The following is a 20,317-nucleotide window of genomic DNA, read 5'->3' as shown; positions in this document are numbered from 1 at the left end:
GGGATACATCTCGTCGCTGGGGTGATAAGACCTTGTATCTGCAATTTCGGTGAAATTGAGTTTTTTGAATAATGGTCAAATAATGGGTTAAGTGATGTCCTGTCCAAATCCCAACTGTCAAACTGTCAAAAATGAAGCCACCACGGCATGTCAAAGGGAAGGCTAGCCCATTCGCCACAGTGCTTTGGCCGCCATGTTTTTTGGCTCTCCTGAACATTTGACAATTTGTAGATACGAGGTCTTATCGCCCCAGCGACAATCTCTTTCTTGCATCATAGATACTCAGAGAAAACAGATAATGTTTGCAATTGCTTGAGCACTGCAGGAATGCCTTTTTACCTCTGCGTAGAAAGACCTTTCTTTGTCACTTTTGGGCATCAGCAGTGAAAACACTTATGCATGATACAGTCGCAGGAACAAGCATATCATATTTCATCTGTGAAATATCAGGCATCAGTGGAACATTTAAATTCTAGAGGACAATTCATCATTACTGTCTCTCGTGAGAAGCAACATCAATCCGCCCTACCTGAGTTTGGTCGATAAAAAGAAAAAAAAAAATATTCCCACATTTCTCCACTTTTCTCTTACAATAATGAGTGTTGTGTGTCAGTGCAGTTACATTAGAGTATCATTTGAATATTCAGGCAAACTATTGTCAGCAAAGGTATTACTTATCTCCCTGATAATAAGATTATCATCTCTTTCCTCAGCCATTCTCCGAGGAAAAATGGTCTTTTTTGCTCCTTTACCTTGCATGTCTCATCTGATCACACTTTAAAATAAAAATTTGTGAAGCAGCAACTGGCACATTTTTCGAATGATGACTAACCATGCACAGCTAACATACTATTCGAAAATGCTTCATAAAACAAACACAGATTGATTGAAACGAAATAGACTAAAACAACAACATAGCTATAGTTTTAGCCCATTCACTAGCCACTTAAAACAATAATACATGTAATGAAACTGAACTGTTACAATTAATGGCACCCAGTGTTCATCATTCCCTGGCAACTTTTTTCTTGACGGATGAAAGATGTGGAGACTGTGCTCTTTGAGGGTGTGGCCTTGATATATAACCTATTTCTTCTTGAGACTGGCAAGATACCGCCCAAGGTGCTTCTGAGTCGCGTCCATCTGGATGAAGTTGGTGAACATGTTGATGTCGTCCTCCCGTACCTCGGAGAGCTTCTGCATGTTAGCATCCCGGATGAGGCGCTTGGTCGTCATCCGGGCAAAGCCTGAAACAGAAATGGGCGGGTCAGCAAGGGACGGGGAGGGCAGCAAGGGATAGGTGGCGCAGCAAGGGACAGCCAGGCAGCAAAGGATGGGCAGAGTAGCAAGGAATGGGTGGAGCAGCACGGGACGGGCAGGGCAGCAAGGGATGGGTGGGGCAGCAAGGGACGGGCGGGGCAGCAAGGAATGGGCGGGGCAGCAAAGGGACGTGTGGGGCAGCAGCAGGGAGGAAACAAAAAATACCACTGTGTCAATGCTTCCATCAATTTTAATATGAATGCATGAATTTTTGCTTTAGTTTTCCTCTTTTTACGATGTTTTTCACTTGCTCTATCCATCCCCTTTCCTATCTATCCACATAATTTTTTTTTTTCAGTTTTCCAAATTCTTTCTGTAGGCTGCCTATTGACAGATCTTAACCAATTGAGGATGAGCTGATATTACTATCTATATATAAATCCAACGGACACCTGCTTGAGTCTGGTAAGGAGTAGTCTTCAATGGGTTAGGTTGTTTCAATTACACCAATGTATAACAACGTCCTGCCTTGTACATAATGTGAGAAAGTTAACCTCTTTTGTTAACTACACATACTTAACTGTCTTAACCTCTTGAAGACAGGTCCCGAGTATACTCAGGCAGGTGTCTATGGGAAATGCATGTTATAGCAAAATCGGTCTGTCTCAAACAGGTTGAAAATGTGCATAGTGCCTCATTTTATTATTTCTTTCTTCTATCTTTCTGTTGTTGTTTTTTTCACTCAATAATGAAAGTATACCTCACCTGGTATCTTGGTCCACTTCAGTAATTGCTCTTTGGCCCGGTCAAGGATCTCATCCTCGGGGGAGATCTCATCGATGAGACCAATGTCCAGTGCCTCCTGGGGCTTGTAGAGGAGACCTGACAGACGAGAGAAAGATTCTTTACATAGCACAGCACTAAGCTACCTTCAGGAACTACTCCATACGGACAAACCAACTAGATTTCTTCGTTCATCCACTGCTCATACCCTTCGAGTTCCCTGCACCCATCATTTATGGGGCAACAGAGCTTTTACCCAGTCTGGCTCTTCTCTCTGGAACTCATTGCCTTTGAAACTGAGAATGGAGACCTCATTCCCTCTGTTCAAGATGGAACTCAAAACCTTTTTGTTTCAGTAACTGTGTGCTTTCTTTCAATTGGGATCTTTTCCTGAATGAAGCAATGTAAGAGGAGGTCTTACCTTTCTGGGCCAGGAGTGCCACTGTGTGACAGACATGGCACATTAAAAAACTCCAGTATTATTATTAAATAGCCGTACAGTATGTACCAAAAGAATTACAATCCGTCTTTCCGCAACAATAACTTTAAAAAGAGTGAATCGATGCAAATGCAATTTCAAGGTAAGAAACAATAACTTATTACCTTCATCTTATGGAAACCCCAATCAGATTTGCTTTAGTGGTCAAAGAGAAATGAAGATCTTTGCAGAGCATTTCAGGAATCCCTTCCCTACAAGTTCTGTCCCTTGTGTTCACAGTTCCAAGAGCATCCAAGTGCTGAACTTGGAAGAAATGGACTTATGACATGTTTTACAATGATCCACATTTCTTTGTGACCACTTAAAGGGGATGGCTAGTAACTGATCAGTGGGAATAAGTGGGAATGCTGGAGTATGATTGTTACAATCCTTGTGGGATTCATTTAAGAGTACATTATATATCTATTGTTGTGTGAACATTATTTGCTTCAGAATGGTCTCATATTCAAGTAATGTGCAGTTTAATGTTTCCAGATTAGCGTACCTGGTCAGTGATGGGGTATTAATCTGCACATTACTTGAATATGAGACCGTTCTGAAGCAACTAATTTTCACACAAGAGTAGATATATAATGTACTCTTAAATGAATCCCACAAGGATTGTAACAATCATACTCCAGCATTCCCACTTATTCCCACTGATCAGTTACTAGCCATCCCTCAGCATTCCCACTGATTCCCATTGATCGGTTACTAGCCATCCCCTTTAACCAAATTGAATGGGGTTTTTCTGCAAAGAGTAGATAAGAAGTTATACAGTGCACTCCCGTTATAACGAACACGGTTATAACGAAATTTCGTTATAACGAAGTAAATCTTCTGGTCCCAAAATTATCACCATTAAAGTCTATGGTAAAAAATTCGCTTATAACGAACACGGTTATAGCGAAATTTCCATTATAATGAAGTCTTTTCCGAGCGCCACAGACAAAGAAAAACAAAAGAAAAAAGCTCCATTATAACGAAATGCGAATTGCTTTCGAAAATACGTAGCGGAACAAGCATTTATAGCGTCTCTACATGGGTGAACGCTTCACACCACTGTGTGTTCGTTCCACAGTTTCTGAGGGGAACTTGCGTTTGTTATTGTGATACAGTTATCCCATCACATTTCACATAGCTTTCCAGTGTATGATGAGTATTCAGCAAACAGAATATGATATATACAGTGTATATATGTGGTTTCCTTGTTTTCGTTATATACTGTATTTGTTCGGTTATAACGAAATTTTGTTATAACGAAAGAAAACTGCCGGTCCCGAGCATTTCGTTATAACGGGAGTGCACTGTAGTTTCATTCCCTGAAATAGCATTCAGATTGTTTAATCATTTTGGAAGTTATCAATGCAGAAAGCCGATCATAATTTCTTTTTGGGGACATACTGTAACGCCTCCACCATTACATTAACCCTAACTAGGCCGGGCTATTTAGGTAGTTGATAGAGCCGGGGGGAGGGGGGGGGGGGGGGGGGGGGGGGGCCTCCCAGGCCCCCCCCCCCCCCCTCCAGATCTTGGCCGTCGACCGCGTGATCGCGACGAAAATTGGCACACACATTGCCTCACACATTGCCTATGATGTAATCTAAAATACCATGAAGTTACTTTTTCAACAAATTATCATTTATGCTAAATTATGCTAATTTATGCATAATGATGCATGAAATCAGACTATTTGGTATAAATCACAAAATAAAGCTCAAAACACGCACATTTTTTGTGTAAATATTCTTTTTAGTGTCCTTAGCAAATGTAATGAAAAAAAATTGTGATATCAGACAAAATTCTGAAGTATTTTATTGTTTTTTTAATTTCTTATGTATTTCTTTGTTTTTCGACTTTATGTTTTTCATTGTTTTTTCGATGAAATTTGTTCGTGACATCGCTCCAAACAAGAAAATATGTTATTCATTGATTTTAATCAATAAAACACCAAAATAATTATGCTTTAATGAAATTTGCCTGCAAGCACAGTTGGCATTGAAATTGTACACGAATTCACGTTTTCGAGCAATTTTTGGTCTGACATGCATGTACATATTTATGCGTAACTTCGGAACCGCGCGCCCGGGCGTCGCAAATTTGGTGTCAAAAGATGCGCGAGACTCGAAAGAAAAAAGTCATGAAACGTCGCAGCGATAGCTTTTTGCGATTGCGATACATCGCGCGGAACGTCGAGGGGGGGCCTCGGAGGCCCCCCCCCCCCCCGGCCTAGTTAGGGTTAAGTAGGGCATACTGTATTTGCATATAATGCATAAACATTAGAACGGAGTCCCCTGATCAAATAAAAAAAAAAACATTCGAATGCACAGTAAGTAACATGTTACGAGGGCTGTCAGAATTATTCTAGTTTAACAATTTGAAAACTTACGGTGCCTGCAAGTTGTATTTTTCGATCAAAAAGAACCACATTAAACTGCACAAAAATATGCATGTAATTGGTAGCTCTACTGTAGGGCCTCTGTACTATAGATCACATTGTACAGCTGTACCTCCTGTGTTAAAATACATTACATAATGAAAGGAATCAGCCTGAGATTTGAACCCAGCACCTTCTGCTTCCTACGCAGCCACACCAGCAATGAACAGAAGCCAGTTTGTGAGAGTGACATTATAAACTTCAAATGAATTCCTCAGGTCTCCACTTCTCTTCTCTCTTTTCTGATCCAAATACTAATTCATGAGTTCTTACGAAGACATCCAAGACATAAGAATGAAGAGATGTGAACAGCTACAAATTAATCACGATCAGGAAAGGAAATTTACACCACATCTTTCAGTTAAAAGCCAAACATAATCCAAAATGGCAAAAGTCTCTTGTCTGAGAAGAATTAGAAATAAACTAGAAAAGTACTCCGAGAGTGCAGACCTCTACCAAGCAGTTACTTTCCACCGATGATCTTGCTCTTCCGTAGAGATCAGTGATTTCCACCCACTGAAAAATCACCCGATTTCCCGATTAAAAGCCTTTGTTATGTCATAAACCCTCAGATGCACGGAGCGCCTCGCCAAAACAGAAACTAGAGCACGCAAAATTAGTGCGCGCATATATTAGCACATGAAAACTTTAATAATGCACAGCTTGAACTCCCAAGTTCATTGACCCTACATGGCAAAATATCGAAAATCCTTCATAAAACCCATAAAACATTCCGGATCACTACCAAAATTCAGTCATCTGTTTCTTGCATCATTCGTAACCTTTCCAGCAAGTTTCCTCCAAATCCGTGCACAATTTTTTTGAGTTATCATGCACACGGACAAACAAACAAACTACCTAAACTAACAAACAAACCAACGGTAACGAAAACATAACCTCCTCCCTTGGCGGAGGTGATAATGATGATAATGATGAAGATGATAATGATAACTAGAGAAGCACTCTGAGAGCGCAGACCTCCGCCAAGCATGCAGCTCATTTCCACCACTGATCTTGTTCTTCCATAGAGATATCAATGATTACCACCAATACATACTTATAGCATTGTGTGCTGAAAGTCGCCAGATTTCCCAATATAGAAGCCTTTGTTACGTCATAAATCCTCAGCCGCACGGCATGCCTCGCCCTAGCAGAAACTAGAGCATGCACTTTAGTGTGTGCATGCAAACCTCAAATACGCGTAGTCTGAACTCCCAAGTTCATTGACCCTACCTGCAAAAATATCAAAAATCCTTCATAAATTCCACCAAAATTCTCGGATCACTACCAAAAGTTAATCGTTTGTCACTTGTGTCATTCTAAACCTTTCCTGCAAGTTTCATCCAAATCCATTAACTTCTTTTTGAGTTATTTTGCACACGGACAAACAAACAAACAAAGTAACTAACTACATTTTGTAACTAACTAACTAACTAATGAACAAACAAACAAACAAACAAACAAACAAACAAACAAACAAACAAACCAACGGTAACGAAAACATAACCTCCTCCCTTGGCGGAGGTAAATAAAGAGGATTAGGATAAGGTTGGCTCACCGAGTCCCAGGGCTCGTTCTGTTTCCCTCTGACCTACGGTACTTAGCATTATATCTTTAAACCAGAATGGAGCCACGATTCCCTGAAGAAGAGATCCAAATAATTTGATTCAATTCATTTTCCATGCAACAACAAAAAAAAGTAAAACAGAATACAAAGCATGCATGAAATGATCATATTGTTTGATCAATGAAAAAAAAAAAATAATGGAATGTGAATCACAGAGTATACAGGGGCGGATCCAGGAATTCTATAAAGGGGAGGTGCCTTTGCAAAATTAAAGGGGGGGCACATGCCGCTCCCCCATTTTTCTTTTTATTTCTTTTGTTCTAACAAAAAATAGAGGAGGAGGCGCATGCCCGGTACCATGGACTCCCATCATAACGAAGTCCTCGGGACCGGCAGTGTTCTTTCTTTATATCGAAATTTCGTTATAACCGAATGAATAAACAATAAAAATACATAGAGTTGATAATGTTGCGGCCCTAAATTTTACTTCGTTGTAACCGGAATTTCATTATAACCATGTTCGTTATTACAGGAGTGCACTGTACACCCCCTCTGGATCCACTACTGGTATATAGCATCTATGCAAGCTTTGAAGGTTGACAGGAAAGAAAGTATGGAAAAGAGTGGTCCATTCAAAAGCGAGGCTTGTAATGTATGGATCATTCAAAAACACAATTGATAACTATACATCATCTTTAAAAACAGTTATTATTTTACAGTAAACAAAATGCAAATTCAGGCTATCAAAGTTAAGAACAACTGACTAAAAATGGCCACTACAATTCCACTGAAATGATAAAGATACAAATATAATAAATAATGCAAGATGATATCAAGATGCTTTAAGCCTTACAATGTGCACCACCGCTGGTACATCCTATGCACCGTTTGCCTACTTTAGATACCAGAATTCTACTGTCATTGGGAATACTCCCAGTTTGTAACCAGCAGGTCTGGCACCATGTATGCATTCTGACTACTAACCATGAGATTTGTTGTTGTTGTTGTCGTTGTAGCTGGGATTTTACGTCGTTTGTTCATGAAATATTTTTATATCGCTACTTAGATAGAGACTCATAATCAAACATAATTTTGTTGTTGTTGTTGTTGTTGTTGTTGTTTGATTGGGTAGAGATGCATGTACATTCTTTTTTTTCCAGCTCATAGGAAGATAAGATGGCTATGATGGAGTTTGATACAGCTCTGAAATGTGATGTCAGCACATTTAAGTGTTTAATCAATTTGTACTTCCACCTACCAGCAGATCCCATGATGAGTTCTACACTAGTGAATTTTTCAATACAGGTGAATATGACCTTATATTATGTGTGTGTTAATGACTGTCACGCAGGGGTCGCACTTAACTTTTTTTTTAACTAGCCAGGCGGACTACTTAGAATCAATTTTGACACTGAAGCAATATTTGGGCTAGCCAGACGGACTAGTTACTTCAGAATTTTATGATTTTTAGCTAGTCCGACATGATTTTGGGTGGCCAATGGCCAGCAGACCATCGCCAATTTCGAACCCTGCTGTGGGTGTTCATGAATTGCATATATGACAAGTTACAGTACCCTTCTGTAGGTACCTGATTCTACAATCTCACTAAAAGCTACAGCCAAACGAGAAAACACACCCCCCCCCCCCCCCCCCCCCCCCCAAAAAAAAAAAAGCATAAGAAGGTCAAACATTTCCATAAATTCAACTATTTGAAGGACTAACATTTCTACATAAAAAAAAAACTATCTCACAATGCACCAATATAATTTGGCCATTCTCTTGTCATTCGTGAATGCAATTGATTTATGTTTATTTGTGTGGTTGTTTGTTGTTGTTTTTTCAATTTCCTATTGGAGTGCTTGTCACTTTGTTACTTTACACTTTCCCTGAAGTTCATCTTACCAGATGGACTTCGTTGAGACCGATGGTGTAGGCACCGTCCGCCATGATGCGATAGTCACATGATGTTGCCATCAAACAACCACCAGCAGGCGAATGACCCTGTGGAGTTGAAGAAGAAGGGGGTGGGGAAGTATTCCATGAGCAGTAAATGTTTCTTGAACCTGGACTAGATCTGAGCTGGAATCCTAGCCTGATTGGTCCTGGGAAGTTTGCCCTTTGCAATGCTCTTTTTTTCTTTACAAAGAATCACTATTTTCAAACATTTCTGATGTAAATACTGCATACAACAACATGAAATAACTAGGCCTAATTTTTAGTGCTGAAATTTGCTGTATCTGGCTATAGATTCAAAGGGGATGTTTCCCTGTCAAAGTCTGTGAGTATGGATGCTGAGCGATAAGTGAAACTGTGAAACACTCACTGAAAGCTTAAGGAAATTTGGACTTGTAATCCAATTAAAAGTAAGGAAGTTTAAAGTTTCATTGAAATCTATGATATTCTGTCTAGATGGGCACCTGTATAACAATTGAAATGACATGATAGTGGAATAATACAGATAATATTTAAAGGGAAGCTCAATAAAATTCATTTTCAAGATCATCAAAAGAGTATGTATTTGACCTTGCTCCTCACAAAGGCATGTAAACTGTTTCCTAAATTTTTGGGATTTTAAACAAATTGTCTGATTTTGCTAGAATGTCCACAAAGTTGTCACTAATCTTTCTGCATTCTTTTAATCCACATGTCGGGGAAACTTTCCATTTCAGAAAAGATTTACTTTGGGGCAGTCATACATGTCATAAATTCTGATGCTGACAAATCAAAATAGCAGGCAACACTGTCAACTATTGAACCTGTATGCCGCAGATGAAAATGGCAGAATGCATTGCACAAGCACAAGGATCTCAACTGACTTAAAATGAGGACATCATCTCACAAACTAATACAAAAAACATGGAATTCTGCACACACACACACACAGATCTTGGCCAACCTTTAGAACAACACACTTGATTTTCTGTTAGTTGCACCAAGTTGCATTTACATCCTAAATGACTCTTGGGTATTTGGGAAAGTAATTTTGAATGGCCCTAGCTGAAATTAATAAACTATGATCAGAAATTGAAGGTAATGGAAGTTTATGTCTGAACAAGACACATCAATTTGTTGTGATAATGTAGTAGTATGAGGGGAAAAAAATGGCAAAACTAAGACAGTCTCACATGAACAGTGGTGTCTGCATAAATCAAATCAAGTTAAACCTTCAAGGGACTTTGGACAGGGTGTACAACAATGCTATGAAGCTTTCTGTACCTATCAGCATTCAAAGTACACACAGAATTATGTGACGTGCTTCAGATAAGGTCAGCGATACAGACAGGCAAGGCACATACGAGTTTTGAGACTCCACCCCAAGCACCTTTTCATCTGAAGATTCTCCCACCTGAAACCCCTGGCAAGCTGGAGATTCCAACTTGATGTGCACAAAGTGCACATCACGGGTGCAAAGTGTGAAGTCCTTGCGTCTGGGGTCCAAAGCCCGCTTGGGCCCTGGAAGCTCTAGGGTTCTAGATGCTCTCTCGTGCTATCTCAGGCTTTTTTCAACATACCATGGCACAGAGTAAGGAATAATTCAATGATTCATATCATATATTTTGGCTTAATAAAACTTCACTTCACATATCATATGCATTGCAGCATTGACACTCGACCTTGGATATATGAAAACTTAACCCTATTCCGACTGGGGGGGGGGTCAACACGACATTTGGCGCCATGATTCTGCAACGCTCAAAGATTTTGCAGCGTCGTTTCATGACTATTTTCATTGAAGTCTCCCGCATATTTTGAGATCAAATTTGCGACGTCCGGGTACACCGTTCTGAAGTTATGTAATGATATGCATAGCGTCGCTGGGGCGATAAGACCTCGTATCTACAAGATGTCCAATGTTCAGGAGAGCCAACAAACATGGCGGCCAAAGCACTATACCGAATGGGATAGCCTTTCCTTTGACATGCTTTGGTGGCTTCATTTTTGGAGTAAGACAATTGGGATTTGGACAGGACATCACTTAACCCATTATTTGACCATTAATCCAAAAAAGTCATTTTCACCAAAATTGCAGATACAAGGTCTTGTCACCCCAGCGACGATATGCATGTCAACCCGAAAACAGCTCAAATTCATGAAATCGTTTGCAAATAGTGTTTTTTTTTGTTAAATTGGTATAAATTAGATTATTTCAACTTTTAACCACTGAAATAAATCAATACTAATGTATATAAGCTTGAAAAAGTGCCTGCAACAAATTTTGGCAAAAAACAATAGAAAACAAAAGGTCAAAAAACAAGAAAATACATAAGAAATTAACAAAACAGTAAAAAACAAAAGAAACTAATCTTGATTGTGCTATTTTTTTGCATGAAAATTGTTGGATGTGTCTTGAGGAACTCTGACATAAAAATCTAGCAATCCTTCAGTCTTTTTAATGGAGTTATAGGTGAAAATATGATTTCATGCATAAATTTGCATTTGTAATCAATTCACTAAAAATAGAAAGCGGTTATTTTTAAATTGTATGACCATGTACTCTTGTAGTTGACATCCAGCTCTATCATCAGGCAAATTTTGCGGCGATCGTGCGATCTGCAGCCGAGATCTGAAGGGGGGGGGTTCAAATTGAACCCCCCCCCCCCCCCCCCCCCGTAAAAACTTGGTCTCAAATAGCCCAGTCAATTCCAGATTTTAAAAAGGTGTTTGGGTGGGAGAATGATCATTACAAGTGAGAGAAAATACATCTTAAGCGGGAGACACAGAGCCAGGGTGGGAGAACAAGAGATTTTGTGAAAATGGACTTTCGGCAGGGGATTTCCCATAGAAAGCCATAGAGTTGGAGTCTCTGGGAGTTGGAAGGGGGGGAGGGGGGTAAAAGAGGGGGGATAAGGTGATGGGGGAGGCAGATTATGATGTGGAGCTGACATACATTCACTGCTGCAACGGTGGCCAATCGGGTGCCATAGAGGGTCAGCCACATATCCTGGAGGCTCCTCCAGAATCTGTCAGTGGACTCACTGCTCTTCTGATACATCTCCGTGATGTCTAGGCCAGCCGAGAAGATTTTTGGGCAGGCCTGAGGAGGAGATAGTTGGCAGTGGGAGAACATGAAAATGAAACCTTAGAAAGATAAACACCATCATTTTTATCAATGTTCAAAAGGTTTCCAACATATCCGGGCAATTACCCCCCGAGGGCAATTGCCCACAAGTTAAATACTGGTTAGTGGTAAGGTTAGAGTAAAAATTAGGGTGTGGGTTAGGTTCAGGATTAGGAGATCGGCTTAGGGTTGGGATTAGGTTCAGGATTAGGATTAGGATTAGGGCCATGGGAAGGGTCCGGGGTAATTGCCCAGGGAGTAATTGCCCTAGACCCGTTTTACAAGCATACTTTACTTCCTCGAGCATTCTCACTTGGTAAGGTTATGATTGCATGAAAGTGAAACTAAAATCTGTGAAAATATGTGCTATGGAGAAAGATAGAGGGAGAGAGAAATAAAATAAAAAACACACACACACAGACACACACACCAATTGTAGATCATAAAGTGAAAGTAAACAAACTAGCTACATGTTTAATATCGTTGGAATGAATATCAATTATTGTTCCAATTAAGCCAGATTCTCCATGTTGGGATGAATAATGATTACAAAAAGTATCATTGTTGATGAATATTATTGTTATTTGGAGACATTCTTCTCGTTTCCCTGAGAGAGATCAAGAGGACTTTGATGAACTCACCGAGGTAAGGATGAGACCCTGCATGCGATTATCATCTTCCAGGTCTTGAATGGTTTCCGTGATCGCCTGAAGCATTGGTGTGTTGAGACTGTTGACTGGCGGACTGTTCAGGTGCATCACAGCATAGCCTTAATTGGAGGACATGAGACACAATGTTTATTTATTTGTTTGTTTTTAAATCCCCATTAAATCATTACCATAACACCATCAATGCTGGTTAAGGTAGAGTGTATTACATTGTACATTATTATCATCATCATAATCATCATCATCATCATATCATCATCATCACATGATTGATGATGATACTTGTTTGCTTGTTTGTTTTTAAATCCCTATTAAGTCATTACCATAATACACGCTATACTGGTACAGTGTATTTTACTTCAGATTTTTTTTTTTTTAACCCGTTCCTTACGGGAATCTGGTATACCAGGTTCCCGTGAGAGCAACTGATATACGGGAACCTGGTATACCAGATTCCTAAAATGAAGACAAGAGTGCCTGCTTTCATGGCCTAAATTCATGTTTCTTTGTGTTAAAATGCCAAGAAAAGTGGGTTTGATAAAAAGATCAGAGTTTATGCTATCAGCATTTGTTCTCCTTCTGTTTGAAAAATGCATATTTCACACTATTATTTACCTTTTTCCTGATTTATTTTTTGCTTGTTCTGCTGTAAACTCGTAAGAACATGTACACAGTGATCAAGGCTGAGATCAGTTAGATTTCTGCGTTCGCTAACCCAAGTCACCCTCGTCAGGTGCCTGGTTTTGTGTAGAACAAAAGATTCTGGGAGCTCATCAGCGCACGCTCTATTCATACCTCGCACCCGCTCAATATTTCCATTGTTCACTGGCACATGTAGTTGACCTTGGAAAGGGGGATACACTGTACCGCTCGACTGCCTTCACACAGGTGGATTACCAACCTGTCTGCCCCTCTGTCGACGGGCAAAAAGAATCTCGTTTGGGGGTATTAAAGGCACTCAAAGAATTGCGGAAGGAACAGGTTAAATCTATAATTATTATCTTTTTTTACTATTTATTTATTCATTGACATGATATACACACCAATGCCTGTATTACGGGTTGACTGAGAACATGTAACATAACAATACCAGTAATAGTGATGGTCATTATAATGATGATGATAATGATAATGATTGTGATAATAATACTAATTACAGTCATACAAGATAATCATCATCATCATCATCATCATCACAAGGTTTTATTCTACCCTTAGCTCGTTGAAGACCGGCTAATTCTGCTTTAACACACATTTCCCAAAGACACCTGTCCGAGTATTCTCAGAACTCGTCTTCAACAGGTTAAGATTGATACCCTTCAACAGGGTTTTGCCATTGTTATTACCCCAGTATGCACCTCTTACTATTAAATGATCCACTTGTGATTTTTTTTTTCCTGATTGTCTTTCTACAGGGATGCCAGTGGCAAATTGCTCTTGGGCCGGAAATTTTTTTTGTGAACGAAACTGATGTGCGAAGCGCGAAGTTCCTTTCGGCCGGGGTCCAGGGCCCGCTCAAGGGCCCTGGAAGCTCTGGGGTTCTTAGATGCTCTCTGGTGCAATCTGAGCATTTCTGAGGGCTCTTCTTCCCTCAAATCTAATCCAGAGAAATGAATTTGTAGCAAAAATACAGAAGTCCTAGTGCCGTAACTCCGTAGTTTTGCTTCGTTCAGCTGACTCGATCGACTCACCATACTCTCTCAGCGCTGTACAGCGCTGTAGCTCTAGCGAGAGCGCAGTATGATCCATGCACCGCACATAATAGTACATCGCCTAGAAACACCACACGTTGTTCGAGCGCGATCGCACGTGCTGGTATAACGCTTTCCAGACAATAATGTGGTCGTATTCTAGAAAAAAAAAGGAATTTGTAGCAAAAATAAAGAAGTCCTAGTGCCGTAAAATCCGTAGTTTTGCTTCGTTCAGCTGACTCAATCGACTCACCACACCGTCTCAGCCCTATAGCGAGAGCGCAGTATGATTCATGCACCGCGATCGCACATACTGTAGTACATCGCATAGAAACACCACACACTGTTCGATCGCTATCATCGCACGTGTTGCATGTCCCAGCTAGCAGCAGCAACATCGCGCTAGTTTTGCATGACAGTCGTTTTGTGATATTCTCATGCCCAAGTATGTGCGAAACATACTACGGAAATCGTGAAAGTGAATGTCCCGTAAGTTTAGATGATTATATGTTTTCGTTTTTCTTTCTTTCTTTCTTTGTTTCTTTCTCGTGTTTTCCGGCTTTCCCACACAGACGGAAATATCACGAAGCCGGAAATTGGACACCAAAATATGAAAAAGCCGGAATTCCGGCTATTGCCGGAAAACTGGCATCCCTGTTTCTATACAATGAGCTGTGGTGTTTTCCCTCTTTTCAGAAACACACAAATATTGAGAGGTCAGGACCAAAAAGAAATGTTTATTAACTTGTAAGACAGAGATTTAGTTTTTTTTTCTTTCTTGAGAAGACTGCCAACATAAGATAGCTTAAGACACAGACAACTTTACCATGGTTTTGAATTTCTTTTTAGAGTACCAATCTGCATTACAAGCCTTTGGGTTAAAAGTACATTACTGGTATTGTATAAGAGAACATAACAATCATAGCTTGTCATAAGATTCAAGTCCACATGTCTTCTTCTTTCCTTACAACTTCTAGACACAAAACCAATGAAACCACTGAAATTGCTGCCACACAAATGCAAAGCTCATGCCATTCAAAAGATTAAATTCACATTCAGTATGACGATAAAGAAGAATGTGAAAAAGAATGAAATAGAATTACCTTCCTCCTTATCCACCTTCACAAGTCCGGCGCCATCACTGAAAAGCCGAGAGAATGCTTGAGTTGCTGGCAGCACCCTCTGGGTAGCAGGGATAGTTGCTGTGCAACTCTTTGCATGCTGAACACACGGTCCTAGTATTGCAGAGGGACAGAAGATGTTTATTCATTGAAGCAAGCATAAACATTTCCCTGTCCACACATCAGTAGTCTTGTCCTTAAAAAAGTACTGCTCTAAATTTGGTACACCACATGCATGTAACTCATTTGGCATGCTGAAGTTTCATTAATTACTAATTGATGGCACATACAATACAACAATCATATCATGACATGACATGAATCAACAACAGCACAGACAGGACATAAGGAATATGTCTTTTCCAGGTAAGTGATAGGATTCAAAATCTAATTTATATTAGTCTAAAATGCAAATGTCATTAATTAGTACAATTAATTAGGCCTACTCTTTCTTTAAGTATCTGAATATTTCCTTTAGCACTTTCACTGATTCTCTTTGAGTGCATACTACAATAAAATGTGTCTGTCAGGAGAATGGTCTCTTTCTTCTTCGCCTTCTTTGGCACTGTCCAACACCCCTTAGTAGGGGCCAACCGGACAGCGGGTGCGCCGGTGTTTATTGCGCGGATGAGAGAAGTATCAATCTAGACTTACACTGTCTGTATGAATGAACAAGCAAAACTTCCATGAAGCCACAGCAGAGGCCAGAGGCAGAGTGACTGAAAACAGAGATACTAAAATGGGAATACCAGGGGAATGCGATTCATCCTTTTCCGGACCTACTAGGAAAATTTAGTAATTTTAAATGGAACTTAGAAGGATCGTTGCGAGCAAATTGCACATGCATGCATGTATGTGCATGCACGCTACACCGATAGCAGTCACAAACACAAAAACTAACACATGGGGCCAAGGTGTTTCTTTGCCTCGCGTTGCACAACAGTCATACTTCACCTTGCGAAACAATCTGTCAGATACAGGATGAGAAAGACACAGGCAAAAATCCTGTAGGATAGTATGTGACTACATACATAAAAAGACATATATCAAAGACTGCAAACTTACTTAAAAAACGAAGAATGCGCGACATATTTGGCCCCTTGATTCTTTCACACCACACTACGTACTAGTACCCGGTGATCTTTCTTCCTATCTCGCGAAATTGGATGTATCAAAACTGAATATTCAGTAGTTAGCTAGCCCCGCCCCCAGTCAGCTGTGTTCGGTGCGAAAAGGTGCGAAAGACAAGGGGGGGGGGGGATCTCAGCCATTTGAAAACCAATTTTCATCAAATAAACGTTGAATCCTTCTTAAAATTACATGCTCTTTCACATTTCATAAGATGTTTCTCATTAAGAAGGATTCTACGTTTATTTTATGAAAATTGGTTTTCAAATGGCTGAGATATCAAAAAAAGGGGGGAGTTGGGTGCCTATATTATATCCTTGAATTTTCCTTGGTTTCCCATCAGATTGGGTAAAATTAATGGATGTATTCCTTTAAATTTATATGCACTCAAATGGCCTATCAACATTATTAATTCTTTTCTCTAAACTGTTTCCCCTATTTAAGTATATAAATAAATGATCAGTCATGGTTCCATTCTTTTTGTCACAACAGTTGAGTCTGTATTACTGTATGGAGCAGAGACGTGGACACTTACAGCCAGACAAGAGAAAGCATTGGACGGAGTGTATACACGCATGCTCAGGATAGCCCTTAAAGGGACTGTACACTGGTGGAGGTGGGGATTCATGTTTTGAACATTCCTAAGTGAGATAATGAGGAACCTCTTATGAAATGTGAAAGAGCATGTAATTTTAAGAAGGATTCAACGTTTATTTACAGACTTTCATGTCTTTTTTTTCTGCTTCTTCATCTTCTTCTATTACGGTGATGTACATATCTTCAGTCTGTTTGCTTTGATGTACAATTGTAAAGCGCCTTGAGCATTTAATCAAAGTGGAGAACGGCGCTATAGAAATTGTATGTATTATTATTTATTATTATTATTATTATTTGATGAAAATTGGTTTTCAAATGGCTGAGATATATCAAAAAAGTGATAATAATGAAAGGCGACAAACCACGTCTTTTATTAGGATCTCTTTGTTTCACATTGTTTTTGGATATCTCAGCCATTTCAAAACCAATTTTCATCAAATAAACATTTGATACCCCTTAGAATTGCATGCTCTTTGACATCTCATAGAGCGGTTTCTGAATATCTTGCAAAATGTTAAAAGCTAAATCCTCACCTCGACCAGAACTGTACACACCATTTAATGTGTCACGGAGTGACTACGTTAGAAATGATGACTTGTATGGTACATTGCCAAAGGTGTCTGACAAAGTGCGTGAGAGAAGGATGAGATTAGCGGGACACTGTGCGCGACACTCTGCCAATTCATCTCGTTCTCTGGGAGCCCAAACAGGGAATTGCAAAAAGAGGAAGAAATAGGGCCACTTTCATCAGTGTATAGAAGAAGGACGCAGGCCTTGATAGTAATGAACTATACGGACAGTTATGTTAGATAGACAGGTTTAGAGGTGCAACTTTGTTTATGGAACCCGAGTTGGCATAGGCTGAAGCTAATACATGCTCTCGAATTAGTAGTATAATTATAGTAGTAGTAGTAGTGATCAGTCAAGCTGAAGATAGGACTGGCCTATCACGATGTAGCTCATCAAAATAAATGATGATTGTTAACTTAAACAATCATCATGATGCTGACTGTAGCGATTGATATGACCCAATGAATATGAGCTTCACTAGTAAATGAAACATTCGGCCAGTTGGTATTAAATGTCTCTATCGTCCGTCGTCAACCTTCGATATCATTGTTGTCTTCATCATCACCAGCATTGACAGCGCCTTCTACATTGTCGTCGTCTTTGTGGTCTCGACATAGTCGTGGTCATGCGGCGTGACATTGAATACAGCAGGGATTCACTTGTCAAACAAAGAAGCAAGTAAGAATGCCTCGAAATCACCGGCAACACCTAGTTGGAGCAGGGAGATTCTACGTACAGTGCCTCCCGGCCCGAGCTGGAGCGAGCGCTACCGAAACTACCAGCTAGTATGCATATGCATTTCGTGACGTCACGACTTTCAGCGATCTTGCGTCGTAGGAAATTATCAAGCAGAAACAGGGTACCCGTATATCATTTTCAATAATGACACAGCTTTGAGCTCAGGGTAGTAACCTTCATGTATCCTTCAAAAGACAAAATGATTCATCCATAACGAGATAAAGCACTGCAGCCTAACTCGTCACAACCAGGGCGGTGTCACAACCAAAATCGTCTTTGGACTTCAGAATCATCATTCGGATCTTTGCACGTAGGTAGCCTAATGTTGATCAACAAGAGATGGTCATTAATTTTGTATTGATGCGTAAGACCCCCCCCCCCCCCCCTCCCCTTTCTTCTCCCTCGCGATCCCTTCCTCTCCCGTAGTGGGTCATTGTAAAAAAACAAAAACAAAACAAAAAAAATAATAAAAACAAATGTATTTTTTCATTTTTGTTTGTTTGTTTGCTTGCTTGTTTTCGGTTGTTGGGGTTCTTTTTGTTTTTTGTTTTTGTTTTTGTTTGTTTTTTTGTGGGTTTTTTGTTGTTGTTTTTTTTTTTATTTTTGTTTGTTTGTTTGTTTGTTTGTTTGTTTTTGTTTTTTTTTGGGGGGGGGGTTTGGGGCTTGATGTCCGATGTCCTATTATTTGTCTTATTCACTCACTTTTATTTTGAGAGAAGTTGATATAATCATGCTATCACAAAGTTTCTTCTCTCCCCCTTCTCCTTTATCAGCGTCATCATTCTTCCGCTTCGCTTTCTTCTTCTTCCTCCTCCTCCTCCTTGTCATCATCATCATCATCATCTCCTCCTTGTCATCATCATCATCTTCTTCTTCTTCTTCTTTAATTCTTCTTCGTCTTATTCCTATTCTTATTCTTATTCTTCCTCTTCTTTGAGCTCCTCGAGCTCCTTCTGATATTCATCTTTTCTCTCCTTCATCATCGCCTTCTTCATATTCTTCAGTTTCTATTTCTTTTCATCCCATCCGCCGTCTTAATTCTATTCCACACATTCTGTTCCACACCCTATGCTAATTCTTATCTACCTTTCCCTGTCGCTTTAAGTTTTCATCTTATTTCAAACCGTACTCTGTATTAGGGGCTTTGGATATAGAAACGAATGATATAACATAATTTTGATCATGCGTATACAAATGCTGATTGTAGTTGGGAGAGAGCAAATAACATTTTAAAACTGCTTCTGGCTGTCTTGGGGCTTCTGGCTCCTCCATGAAAATAAGTTGTTTTTTTTTTTCTTTTCTTTTAATTGTCAAGTCAGTATTGAAACACGACGACACGAGAATGATGCTACTGTTTTTAAAGAGAGATAAACGTTCTTTGCGGTGAGTTATGATTCATATTTATCAGTCAGGTCTAAGCCTTTATGATGTACGTCAAAGGTGGCGGCGCTAGACAGTCACAAGTTATGATTACTGATTCATTGCAGTTAAGTGGAATCGAGAGTAACTGTCAAAGTATATAGCGCCCTCGCGCAAGAAGGGCAAAAACATGTTATTAAAACGAAATTATACGACTCGATCTTGTAAATCATTACCACAGTGATGATAATGATGGCTCATCTGTAAAAATTTACGGCACAACCACAATCACTATATTTATAATTCGACATAGCTCTTCCGTGAGCAGAGGACTCGGTGTTTTGGACGCAGTACGCTCATCGTACATTTCACGTTTTGGTGCCAGAAACGTATAACTCTCAAACATTTTGTGTTTTTCCTGCATGTGAGTGCAACAACATAGCATTTGTAGGATGAGTCATAGCAGTTCACATCCAGACCTTACTAATCTGCTAATGACGCTCAATCGCTTGAATCTCGTACGTCTCTTCCTTTCTACAATAAGTGATAGGAAGAGAAGTTCCCTTTTTATCTCACTGGGAGGAACAGTGTTGTTTTCAAGTATTTAGCCAATCAGCACAAACTCCTTATCACTCAATTATTGTTATCCTTGACATATGGGAGTGTGAATTTCCAGCGTATACACCTCATTCTGTGATTAGTAACTATAGTGAAAAATCTGTATAATCATATGTCTGTTAGTGATATCCATGTGCTGAAAAGAAAAGGAAACCACATTGAAATTTAAGAAAACAAGATGTGATGTTCTTGCTTTAATGTTTGTGTTTCTTTTCCGCAGCCTCGAACTATAAACCCATGACG

At 39.7% G+C, this 20,317-nt stretch overlaps 1 protein-coding gene across 1 annotated transcript; it reads right to left on the bottom strand.

Annotated features, from left to right (window-relative positions):
- Window positions 1–970: 970 nt before the first annotated feature.
- On the bottom strand, window positions 971–16,203 carry LOC139722467 (enoyl-CoA delta isomerase 1, mitochondrial-like). Its single transcript, XM_071633759.1, has 8 exons — window positions 16,130–16,203; window positions 15,047–15,178; window positions 12,226–12,353; window positions 11,414–11,560; window positions 8,428–8,526; window positions 6,517–6,598; window positions 2,026–2,142; window positions 971–1,247 (listed from the first exon to the last, which is right to left on the bottom strand). The coding sequence occupies exons 1-8, from the start codon at window positions 16,152–16,154 to the stop codon at window positions 1,087–1,089; spliced, it is 891 nt and encodes a 296-aa protein (XP_071489860.1). The 5' UTR covers window positions 16,155–16,203; the 3' UTR covers window positions 971–1,086.
- Between the last annotated feature and the right edge of the window lie 4,114 nt (window positions 16,204–20,317).

Source organism: Diadema antillarum, unplaced genomic scaffold, assembly GCF_040938485.1.
Source record: "Diadema antillarum isolate AM-2024a unplaced genomic scaffold, OU_Dant_1.0 scf00000166, whole genome shotgun sequence".
In the NCBI taxonomy this organism is placed as follows: domain Eukaryota; kingdom Metazoa; phylum Echinodermata; class Echinoidea; order Diadematoida; family Diadematidae; genus Diadema; species Diadema antillarum.
This window is presented reverse-complemented; position numbering and strand designations above follow the sequence as displayed.